Raw genomic sequence first — 12,554 nt, 5'->3', positions numbered from 1 at the left:
GCTTGCCTATAGCCTGATGATATTATGGAGGCATTTTCTTAATTAAGACTCACTCCACTCCAATAACTTTAGCTTATGTCAAGTTGGCATAAGCACACATACATACACACACAATGCACACACAAAGATAGATAGATAGATAGATAGATAGATAGATAGATAGATAGTAGATAGATAGATAGATAGATAGATAGATAGATAGATAGTAGATGGATAGATATAGATGGATGGATAGATAGATTGATTGATATAAATGGAAAAAATACACACACAAACCTTATAGCTTATAACCAAAGGTGGGGGGCTCAAAACTCTGATAAACCAAATCAGTGGCAGTTAAATATGTACCAATAAGTAAGAAATACACAAATTTATTCTGAAAAAGCCTGTAACTTGCTGGCAGGAGCCCACTGGCCTGCACACTACCCTCTGGGCAGAGGAAGAGAATGAGGAAATGTGGTGATAAAGATGAAATGTAAGCTAGAGCAAAAGGAGGGAGTATCAGCTGCAGTTTTGTAATCAAGATGGACCCAGTCCTGTATTTTAAGACAAGCTTTGGGGCTGGGAGATGGCTCAGTGGTTAAGAGCACTGATTGCTCTTCCAGAGGTCCTGAGTTCAATTCCCAGCAACCACATGGTGGCTCACAACCATCTGTAACGGATTCTGCTGTATCTGAAGACAACTACAGTGTACTCATATACATTAAATAAATAAAATATTAAAAAAAAAAAAGACAAGCTTTGTACCCTGGAAGAGGAGGTGTGCCTTGTATGTCTAGTAATTTCATTCAGGCCAGTTACACCTGTCTGTTTACCTGGCACCCATAGGCAAAACTACACACAAGCCCAAAATCTGTTGTGCTCCAAAAACTTCTCAATTACAGAATCCCTGAAGAAATTTGGGTCCTAGAAGTACCTATAAAGCAAGCCATCTTGTGGTGGTTTGAATAGGTTTGGCCTCCAGAGACTCATGCTTGAATGCTTGGCCTATGAGGAATGACACTATTAGCAGGTGTGGCCTTGTTGGAGTGGGTATGGCCTTGTTGGCTGAAGTGTCTACTTTCTGTGGAGGTGGGTTTTCAGGTCTCCTACACTTACACTCTGTCCAGTTTGGAATTCCAGTCTCTTGACTGCCTGCATGTCTCCTCCTGGCTGCTTGTGCTTGTTCAGATCAAGATATAGATCTCTTGGCTCCTCCAGGCCCACATCTGCCTGCACACTGTCATGGTTCCCATCATGATAATGGATTAAACTTCTGAAACTGTAAGCCTGGCCCCATTAAATGTTTGCCTGTATAAGAGTTGCTTTGGTCATGGTGTCTCTTCACAGCAATAAAACCCTAAGTCAGAAGTTAGTGCCAGGGACTGGGGTATTGCTCTGACAGGCCTGGCCATGCTTTTGTTTGGAGGAATATGGACTTCAAAACTCTGGGGTACTGCTATGATAGGACTGATCATGTTTTTATTTGGGAGAATGTGGATTTTGGGACTTTGGATTTGGAAAGCAGTGGAATGCTTTAAATTGGGGCTTAATGGTCCATCCTAGTAGAAATATGCAAGACCAATGTGCTGAGTGTAATTTGAACGCTGGGGCCTGGTTCAAGAGGTTTCAGAAGAGTTTTAGTATGTTGTCTAGAAATCATTCTTATATTTCAGTGAGAAATGTGGCTGCTTTTTGCCCCTGTCTAAAGAGTCTGCCTGAGGCTAAAGTGAAGAGATTTAATCGCATTGAGGAAAGAAAACTCAAAACAGCCTAGCAGAGACTCTGTCCTGTGGCTTACTTCTATAGTGTTTTTGATCAAACATAACAAACTTAGAACGGAAAAATACCAAATGTATTTACCAAAAGTATGAAGGGGGCACCAGGACATAGAAATGGAGATAAATCCTGTGTTTAAGGATATCACATGAACTAAGGAAGACGTGATCTCAGGGCAAGATCCTATCCAGCTAAGCTTATTGTATATGCATTTGCAGTTGTATGATATATAATTATGTCATGTTAGGCATTATTACGACCTGGTTATTGTTTTCATTTAGACATAAGGAGATATAATTGTGGTTAAATAGAGAAGGGATGGATCGCGGTGGCTATCCTTGCTTGTCAACTTGCCTATATCTTGAATGAACTATGATCCAGAACTTAAAAAGATCTAGTGAAAGGGGATTAAAAAGCTTAGATCCAGGTGTAGTAGTATACACCTTTAATCTCAGTACTCAGGAGACAGAAGCACGAAGAGCTCGAGTTCAAGGTCAGTCTACAGACCACGTTCCAGGACTGCCACACTTAATAAAGGAAATCACCAAAAACACAAAACTGGTGAAGATATAATAGAACAAGAGGACCATGTTCCAGCCCCAGCAAGCAACAGAACTTGGCAACTTTAGCCCCGTGGCTGGCTCTAGACTCAAGAGCAGACAGGGTTACTGGGACAACTAATGCTGGTGAGCTGGAACTAAGAAATTTCGCATCACAGAGGTAAAATCTCTTGGGAAATGTTTTCTGAGCACAAAGCTGCATTCCAGATATAAACATTGTGCTGGCGGCTGGATTTGTTAATGTGTAAGAATCACCCAAGTGGTACTGATTTTGAAGGCATGAAGGGGTCATGGAGAACAGCTGAGGCTTAGCACCGTGAGAGGCTAGAAAGGCCACTGGTTAAAGTGTAGCATCACTGTTAGTTGAAGGCCCAGAACTAAAGAGGTAATACAAAGAAGTTGAGGCTTTGCATCATGAAGAGAGCCTATGAGAAGCTATTGTTGAAAGTGCAGCCTAGTGAAGCAGAAGACTCCAATGTATTGGAGATGCCAGAACCGTGGGATGATCACTAAGAACAGCAGCAGCAGTAGTCAGCCAGAACCTAGTGTGCTATATAGAAGACAGAGCTGGAGAAGTGACACAAACCCTTTGGAGGAGCTCAGAAGGTAATGTAGGGATTCCACATATTGGAACAAGACACTGTGAAGTTGAAAACTCTAAGATGTTAGAGAAGCCAGAGCTGTGGTATAACTGTTGAGGAAAGCTAACAGGGAGTGGAACCAGCAAAAGAAAAGGAATTCTGTTGTAATCAATGAAGCTGAAAGTGTTGGAAGTCTGAAAAGCTCTCGACCTCACACACAGAGATGCAGAGTTTGGAGTCTGCCCAGCTAGCTTTCAGTGTTTCTTTGGTCCAGCATTTTTCTATCATGTTTTGGAATGGTAACATATATCCTGTACCTATGTTGGAAGTATGTGATCTGCTTTGTTATTTTGACTCCATAGGGGATTACAGTTACAGGATTACATGAATCTCAGAAGACTGAATTGTTAAACATTGTTGAGACTGGATAGACTATAGGGACTTTTGAAGTTGGACTAAATGCATTTTGCATTATGTTATGACTACAAGCCTGTGGGGGCCAGGGGGTGGAATGTGGTGGTTTGAATAGGTTTGGCTCCCATAGACTCACGTGTTTGAATGCTTGGCCACAGGGAGTGGCACTATTGGGAGGTGTCGCCTTGTTGGAGTTAGTGTGTCACTGTTGGGTGAGAGGGTGGGTGGGGTTTTGAGGTCTCCTACACTTAAGTAGTGTGGAATCCAGTCTCCTTCTAGCTGCCTTTGGATCAAGATAGAGAACTCTCACATTGCCATACTTCTTGCCATGATGATGATAGATTAAATCTCTGAAACTGTAAGCCAGCCCCAATTAAATGTCTGCCTTTATAAGAGTTGCCTTGGTCATGTTGTCCCTTCACAACAGTAAAATCCTAAGATGCATCTTCTACAAAGCCTGTCTATAGAAGATCTGACATAGATTCCCTTAACTAAACCTTGTTCTTTATCTGAGTTAGCAGATCAAGACACTGGACACAGGCATTTTACTTTTAGCTAGCCACTTAGGGGTCACAGTCTATGCAGGGTGGCTATTTTTGTGTCACCCATTGTCTGCTAAGAAAGAACAAGACCCATGATGACCCATGCCAACTTTGTGATCAGGATGAATGACAAGGAGCACAATTTCCCACCATGTGGCCAAAGAAGAACACTCTTCTGTACCAACCTTTATGTATTTATTCACACACTTGATAAAAATGTCACAGTTATGAGCAAACTCATTATGATGACACAAGTAACTGTACAGAGTTAAATTACAAAACCAAGGGCAACCATAACTACTTAGTACCTGAGCCCCAGCTCACTCACACACACATACATGCTTACAATCGCTCTCACACTCACAGGCATTCAACTACAGATGTTAAATTCAGATATATGAAAGACATTGGGGCTTCTCGATGCAACTCTCTGCCAACAACTGAAAGGACAGAAACACTGGGGGAGTTAGTTGTTTCCTTGGCACAGAACTCAATAGGCAACAAGAAAGTTAAAGGGTTATGTTCACCTTGGGTTTAGTTTCCTTTTTCAACACCACAACAGGGTAGGTAGCAAGCAGGCAAAGAAAATTTCAGCTATATTAACTCCAGGAAAAGAGAGAGAAGGATGTAAAACTTGATCCCTATTTACCATAAAGAAACCAGCAAGGTCAGGCACCTATCACCTGGTTGTGATCTTATCCAAACTGTGTATATTACTTCTATGTCAGCTCTGAGGATTGACGGTTTAGAAGACCAGAGGGTCACATAACCCCATCCCTACCATATTGGTATTGGGCAAGACTCCATCTGCTGGCCCATATGTCAGCTTACAGTTTTGAAAACTCTGAGAAAATGGCACAACCATTATCCACTACCTTTATCTGTCCAGAATAGCCCAGTCAATCTGTAGTGGGAAAATAGTGCCAAAACAAACAAGACTATGGAACGAGCTGTGCTCAACCTCCCAACTCCATTTGCTACAAGGGTTAAAAAGAAATCTGGTTATTTTTACGTAAACTGTTTTGTGTGCATTTCCACTGACCCTATCAAAACACTGATGACATCAAATAGAAAGCTATTGTCTAGAGGGGTTTGTCTCTGGTGCTCCTGGCATATGGGCTAAGGCTACGGCAGAGGCCATGATCCAGTGAGCACAGCCCATGAACACAGAAAGGCCAGTTAAGATGAAAGCTGCTTTCATCAGATGAGTCAATGTCATGGTATTTTGCAGGGGGAAGGATCCCTTGGTACAAACTTCATGTCTTTAAAGATAAAGCAAGGTGAGGACAAGGCACTTAGCTCAGCCAGAACTGTTCACACCACCACAGGACTGTTACCAAGAGCACTTCAAAAAACCACTTAGTGAGAACCCGGGGCCAACCACTCTTCAAGTGACCTACAGAACTGAAGGATATCCAGAGCATTGCATAACCGATGGTGGCATTTGGAATGTCAGCAAGGAAGCTGCTTGTAGGAGGCGGATAGGAGTCATCCCCTTCTGGCCTACAGTGAGAGGCTGTTCCAGAGTAGGTCAGCATGATACTGGATTTCACAACAGCTGGCCTGAGAACATGACAGCTCCACGATGTCATGGTCCTCTGTTTGGTAAAGAGTATTAGGGCTCCAGAGGAAATCTAACTCCAGTTCTAAATTCTCTTGCAATGACAGTTACAGCAGATGTCTTCTAACATGTGTGACTTGTCCTTGTCCTGCAGCAGTGCTGAAGGAGCAAGGAAGGGCTGGAAGTGCCTGTCTTTCCTTATCCAAAAGCCTTAAGCATACTCAATCCGAGCCGGGCCACAGCTACCCTCATTCTTCCGCTCGGGGGACGAAGCAGTGGCCTTAGCCTCACTGCTCATTTCCAGAGGCTTAGCCGAGATGTAGTCCTTCACTTTGATTTCCATGTTCTTGGCTTTCAGAGTGGCCGTGTGCAGCTTCTCCAGGAAATCTGGCATGCCTATTGGGATACACAGAATCTAGTCAAGCTGGTTAGTTTTTGTCAACCTGACACAAGCTAGAATCCTCTGGGAGGAGGGAACCCCAGGTAAGAAAACACCTCTGTAAGACTAGTCTCTACAAGCTGGATAGGCATGGAACATGGTGGATCTCTGTGAGTTCAAGGCCAACCTGGTCTACAGAGTGAAGAGTGAGTTCCAAAACAGCCAAGATTATAGAGAGAAATCCTGTCTCAAAAAAACCTGGGCTGGAGAGATGGCTCAGTGGCTAAGAGCACTGACTACTCTTCCATGAGTTCAATTCCCAGCAACCACATGGTGGCTCACAACCATCTGTAATGAGATCTGATGCCCTCTTCTGATGTGTCTGAAGACAGCTACAGTGTACTTATATATAATAAATGAATAAATCTTTAAAAAAAAAAAACAACAAAAAACAAAAACCTAAACTGTCCTCTAGGAAAGTGTGCAGGAGCATTATCTTCATTGATGACCAACATGAGGGGGTGCACCCACATTGTGTGATACCACACTTAGTCAGGTGACACCTAGGCTGTACAAAAGAGCAGGCTGAGCAAACCGTGGAGAGCAAGCCAGTAAGCAGTGTTCCTCTATGACCTCCACTTCAGTTGCTACCACCAGGTTTCTGCCCTGACTTCCAAACTTCCAAGTTGCTTTTTTCAGTCATGGTATTCATTAGAGCAATAGGAAACAAAAACAAAAACAAAAAAACAAAAACAAAACAAAACAAAAAACCAAGGACAGCTACCAAACAAGTCAGTGACAGGCTCAAAACCAAAGTCTATTTAGAGAATAGGTAGGTAAACAATAGATACCTAATTTCCAATTTCCCATCCTCCCCCTGAGGGATGAGGAACTACTCAGAGCACCAGAAGAAAGTACAGTGTATGAGGAGTCACACATGGTGTCTTACAGCAGTAATTCCAACATTCTGGGAGTTTGAAGTAGAAGGATCAAGAGTTTAAAGCCAGCCTATACTATATAAGATCTTCTCAAAACAAACAAAAAGATACAAGAAAAATCCAAACAAGAACAATGAAACTCATGAGAGAGCACTTTCTATACAAAGTGTTAGAAGAGGAGGGTGTGACTGTGGCTATGACAAGCCTATGTGAGGTAGTAGCCCTCTCTTTCCCCACCTAACTGCCCCACAACTAAGTTTTTTTGGCCAGATCTTATGGCCTTAAATATTTTGGTTTTATCACTACTTTTGTCACCTAGGCCTTGATCCTCCTGTCTCAGCCCCTGCACCCACTACTGAAATTACAGGTGTGCATTACCAACCTAGCCATTTATCACTACTGAACAAAACAATGTAAATACATCAATGTACACTGTAAGGCATCAAAGTGAGTCTTAAAAACTCTTCTCTGGGTTAAAAAAAAAAAAAAATCCTTTCTAGAACCCAGAAGGTTCTAGGAAGGTGTTTTTTCTTATACCTTCAAATCTTACTTAGAGGCCAAAATGAAATAGGAAGAATTTTCAAATTTCCCCCAACATGCATACAAAAAGTATCAGCTCTCCTGTTGCACTTAAGACAGAAAAAACCCAATTCGTTCAGCTCAGATTGAGGCCTGCCCACTATGCATACCCCCACTTACCACTAGAAACCATCCAACTGACACAGTATCGAGGGAACACAGTTTGTGGATTGTCACTGTATGTCAGTAAGTAGTCAAAGCCATTCTGGAAAAGAAAAATAGCAAAGATGAGGACCACAGCAACCTCTACATCCAGTACCGAAGAAGTGCAGTATCTTATGTGAAAAAATTCACAGCAAGGCAGACGCTGCTCTTTACAGACAGGTCCTTTACTGTCTTGATCCCAGTAAATGCTCAAACCAATAGGGAGGTTTTCTGTGCCTGAATCATGACAAGCATCTTCATTCAGCCTCATCCAACATACATGTTAGAGAGTTCTATGGGACCAGCCTTAATAAAAATTGTGGCACTCAGTCTCTAACAGTTTTCTAGCCAAAACAGTAAATACACATTGTTGTATTTTGGTGTTAGAGAAGGAAGCCTCAGATGAACTCAAGATTATTCTGTGCCTTTTTTTCTTTTATAATCCAGTCATGCGTCCTTACTAATGTCACTGTCCTAAATTTTAGCCAGGACTACAATATTTGCTCCTGAAGGTCTTCCCAGCAAATCTTTAAACACGAGGTAGCCTTGAGGACCCAATATAGATGCCCTATATTTACAACTTAAAGACCTCACCTTCTCCTTCTGCTCTTAGTGCTAATAATAACTGTTTAAAGAACACTCTGCAGTTGGAGCTCCCTTAGGTCCTTGCAGCTCCACAATATACCACCCTTTTCCATTTTACAGATGACCAGCTTAGACACTCAAGTGAGAAAGAAAAATCTAACCACCGAGCCTACACACCTACGTTGGTTCATACCTAATACCAAAAAGGACCCAAGATTGTTGAGGTGATTAAAGTGCCCTGATCTTGCTGGGTACGGTGGCAGGCAGAGGCAGGAGACTAGGCTACAAAGCAAACAAAACAATACCATAAGAGAAACCTGAAACAGCTTTATTCTATATGAGGAAATAAAGAACAAATGTTCTAGCCATGCTTTAAGAGCAGAGGCATCAAGACTCTGGTCTAATAACAGCAACCTAGGTCCCCGCCTTGCTCAAAGTACACTATTAAGTTGTTGCTCATTTCTTAGCATATACTTGAATGCCTGTTGTGTCTGGCACTTTGCTAGGTGCTGCATAACAAACACATCTAGTCCTTGCTCTCAAGAGCTTCTGATTATGAAAATAAAGTATCCTGGCTGGAACTGCACTTCAGTGGTAAAGCCTTTGCCTCAAATATGAGACCTTGGGTTCAATCCTCAGTACTTAGGGAATAAATGAAAGATTCCCTAATAGAAATTCATAGTGAGACTGTAGAAATATGCACAAAGAGGTAAAAGCCAACCTTTGGAACATGACCAGACCAACCACAAAGACTGCTTACATGACAAAATGAGCTCCTGCAAATAAAACTCTTAAGTTATTCCATCTGCGGGATAGAGAAATGGCTCAGCAGATAAGAACACTCATTGCTCTAGCAGAGGACAGGGGTTCAATTCCCAGCACTCACATGGTGGCTCATAACTATTTATAATTCTGTTTTTAAAGAATCTGACACCCTCTTCTAGTCTCCAAGAGTGCAACATGCACATAGTACACAAATATACAAGCAGGCATGCCCATACACACTTAATTTAAAAAGCAATTATCTCAAAATCCCAAAGTTGAAAATTAACAACGAAAATTAAAGCAAATCTAAAAAGACCAATAAGTAAAAGGAAAAGAGACAGAAATTGTAAAATTATGATCTTTTTTCAATATTGAGATCTGCTCAGAGTTCAGTCCAAATAAACAGGACATCGTAGGCCCTTCTTACCTCCAGCTGATGGCTGTTTGTTTCAGAACTGAGAACTGGGAAGTTACAGGTTGCCTGCCATGTAATAAGAGCTCACAATCACAGCGGACAACTGTCTGTAAATCCAGTTCCAGAGGATCTGATACCCTCACACCAATGCACATAAAATAAAATAGATTATTTTAAAAAAGATTGGCAACCTTAGCCTTTCCAAGGCAGGTACATGATCCTCCCACCCACAATAAATGAATAAATATTAAAAAAGGTAATAAAGGGGGGTTGGCGATTTAGCTCAGTGGTAGAGCGCTTGCCTAGCAAACGCAAGGCCCTGGGTTCGGTCCCCAGCTCCGAAAAAAAAAGAAAAAGAAAAAGAAAAAAAAGGTAATAAAGGCTGGAGAAATGGCTCAGTGGTTAAGAGCACTTGCAGAGACCCAGGTTTAATTCCCAGCACCTACATGGTAGTTTACAACCACTTGAGTCACATGTCTCAGGGGATCCAACAAACTCTTCTGACTTTGATAGCACCAGGACACATAGGTGGCATGCTGACATAAATGTAAGGCAAAACATTCATTCACATAAAATAAAAAATTTTTACAATTCTCAAGTGGTTCTCTGTTGGCAAGTTGTCATTTAAAACTAACCACCACACAAAGACACAATTCAAAAGTAGTATAAAAAATTAAGCATGCCAGGAAGTGGTGTACACCTTTAATCCCTTAGGGGGTAAGGGCTGGGGCAAAGGCAAAGGCAGAGGTAGGGGTGGGTGTGAGGGGAGGAACAGAGGCAGGTGAATCTCTGTGAGTTCAAGGCTAGCCTGGTCTACAGAGTGAATTCCAGGGTAGCCAGGTCTACCAGAGAAAACCCTGACTTGGGGGGAAAAATTAGGCAAAATTTCAGGGCAGACGGTGGATTATAAGCTTCTTATCCCATGTGACTCTATGAGTGAAGTCAGGTAAGAAAGGACAGACCACATTCCAAAGAGAGAAACAGGGTCATGTCAGGAATCACAAACTGAACAACAGAGGAACTATACAGTTACGTAAGGAAAGAGCCAACAGCTCTAATAGACTTCTCCCTTGTAGGGAAGGAGGAAAGAGGGAGCCAAAGCCATAAAGCAGCTCTTACCACAACAAACTGATGGACCCAGTCATAGGACCAAAAGTAGATAAGGACATTAGCAAAAAAGAAAACCCTACACCACTCTCCACTTTTATTCAATATACTGTTCAAAGTGTTATCTAGCAGTAAGACAAGACAAAGAAAAAAAAGGATACAAATACAAATAGATACAAATAGAAAAGGACAACAGAAGATAAAAACACATTAATGTTTATGAACTAGTAAAAACGGCTACATGGAGCTGAGTTAGCTCAGAGAGGAAGACTCAATTTAGATCTCCAACACCCATGTAAAAAAGTTCCCATGTGCCTGTAACCACAGTGTTAGAAGGTGAGATGGGAAGGCGGGCAAAGATAAGAGAATCACTGGGACTTGCTGGCCAGTCAGCCTACCAAAAGGTCTGAGTTCAATGAAAGGCCCTGTTTCAAGGAAACAGGAAAGAGTGATAGAGGAAAATACCTGGGCACAAACAAAGAGGAGTGGTAGAGCTAGCACAGTTTCTGACTTTAAGTCTTACTACGAAGCCCTATGAACAACAAAAAACATGGTACTAGTACAAGAACAGAACAAAAGACTTACACATGCAGCTTCAACAAAAGTGCCAAAAACAAAGCAATGGAGAAAAGACATCCTCTGTTAGGAAAACTGGATACCCACATGTGCAAGAATGAAACTAAGACCTCAGGTCTCACCCTACCTCAAAATAACAACAACAAGAAAACCTTGAAACTCTGAAAGTACTAGAAGACAATCTAAGACACCACCATGAGCAAGAACTCTCTAAATAAAACCCCAACAGATCAGAAAATAGTAAGAATTGACAAATGACAAAAATGCACGTACCCATGCACATTTGTAATCCTGACCCTCAGGAGGCTGAGGCAAGAGGCCTGCCGGTTTGATGTCAGCCTGGAATGCATATCAAGTTTCAAGGCAGCCTGGCCTGGGCTATATAATGAGACTATCTCAAAAAAAAACAGATAACAACAATAAAGTCATCTGTGACCTTTAGAATTCTATAAAACTCAGAAATTATTTATTTTAAAGATTTATTTAAGGGGCTGGGGATTTAGCTCAGTGGTAGAGCGCTTGCCAAGCAAGCACAAGGCACTGGGTTCGGTCCCCAGCTCCGGAAAAAAAAAAAAAAAGAAAAAGAAAAAAAAATTTATTTATTTAAATCTTTATTTTTAAAGAGTTACATTTTCTAGACACCTTTAAAACAGGCAATGAGAGCAGGGCTCACAGTGTACCTAGCAAGTTTCAGCTAATTCTAATGCATACTTTGCCCCAGCTCTTATTCTATGTCTGAGTATTCCACTTGTATGTTCTATATAAGCACATGTGTGCCTGGTGTCCATGGAGATAAAAAAGCACCAGATCTCTCTGAACTGGAGATATGGACACTTGTGAACCACCTTGTGGGTATGAGAATCAAAACTGGGTTCTCTGCAAGAGCAATACTTTTTTTTTTTTTAAAGGCATTTGAGAAAGGATTTTCTCAGAAACCCACCTGCCTCTGCCTCCCAAGTGCTGGGATTAAAGGTGTGCATCACCACTGCCTGACACAGTGCTCTGAATCACTGAGCCATCTCTCCAGCCCACAAACCATAAATTTTCCAGCCCCCACTGAAACAATCAGGAAGTAAAACCAGGGCCCACAATATACACGTTCCAGCTGACTCTAATGCACATTCTGGCAAATCCTCTCACCAGTTCAGACAAAGGCATTTCTTAAAAAAATGTTAAAGCTTCAATACTCATCTCTCACAAGGTAATACTCACCTCATCAAATGACTTGTGAGGACGGATAACCATTTGGGATTCATAAGATCTGACCCTGACAAACTCTGGAGACTCTGGTACACTGGGGTGTTCCACTGCACTGTAAAGAGAGGGGGGGGATGACTATCCTGGAACTAACCAATGGTGAGGCAAGGATAAGCAGGGGTGGGGAGTAGGCACAACTGTAGAACTGTCTCAACAAAACCAAGCAGTTAATGAGATGAATGAACACAACCCAGGTTGTACTCATGAAATATAAAAGTTTCTCTGATATTATAACTATTGTATGGCTTACAGGCTATATTTCTGGTCCTACCTACATTAAGAAATTCAAAACATTTAAATAAAACTTTTTTTTTCTTTTCTTTTTTTCGGAGCTGGGGACCGAACCCAGGGCCTTGCTCTACCACTGAGCTAAATCCCCAACCCCCAAAATAA

At 41.8% G+C, this 12,554-nt stretch overlaps 1 protein-coding gene across 1 annotated transcript in view; it reads right to left on the bottom strand.

Annotated features, from left to right (window-relative positions):
- Positions 1-4,028: 4,028 nt before the first annotated feature.
- Stard7 (StAR-related lipid transfer domain containing 7) overlaps positions 4,029-12,554 on the bottom strand; it is a 33,539-nt gene continuing 25,013 nt past the window's right edge. Inside the window, exons 6-8 of the mRNA NM_001399278.1 lie at positions 12,117-12,216; positions 7,433-7,517; positions 4,029-5,812 (exon numbers count right to left, since the gene is read on the bottom strand). Coding sequence (NP_001386207.1) covers positions 5,628-5,812; positions 7,433-7,517; positions 12,117-12,216 — 370 coding nt within the window. The 3' untranslated portion in view covers positions 4,029-5,627. The remainder of the gene's footprint in view (positions 5,813-7,432; positions 7,518-12,116; positions 12,217-12,554) is intronic.

The sequence above is a fragment of the Rattus norvegicus genome, chromosome 3, assembly GCF_036323735.1.
Source record: "Rattus norvegicus strain BN/NHsdMcwi chromosome 3, GRCr8, whole genome shotgun sequence".
Classification (NCBI taxonomy): Eukaryota; Metazoa; Chordata; class Mammalia; order Rodentia; family Muridae; genus Rattus; species Rattus norvegicus.
This window is presented reverse-complemented; position numbering and strand designations above follow the sequence as displayed.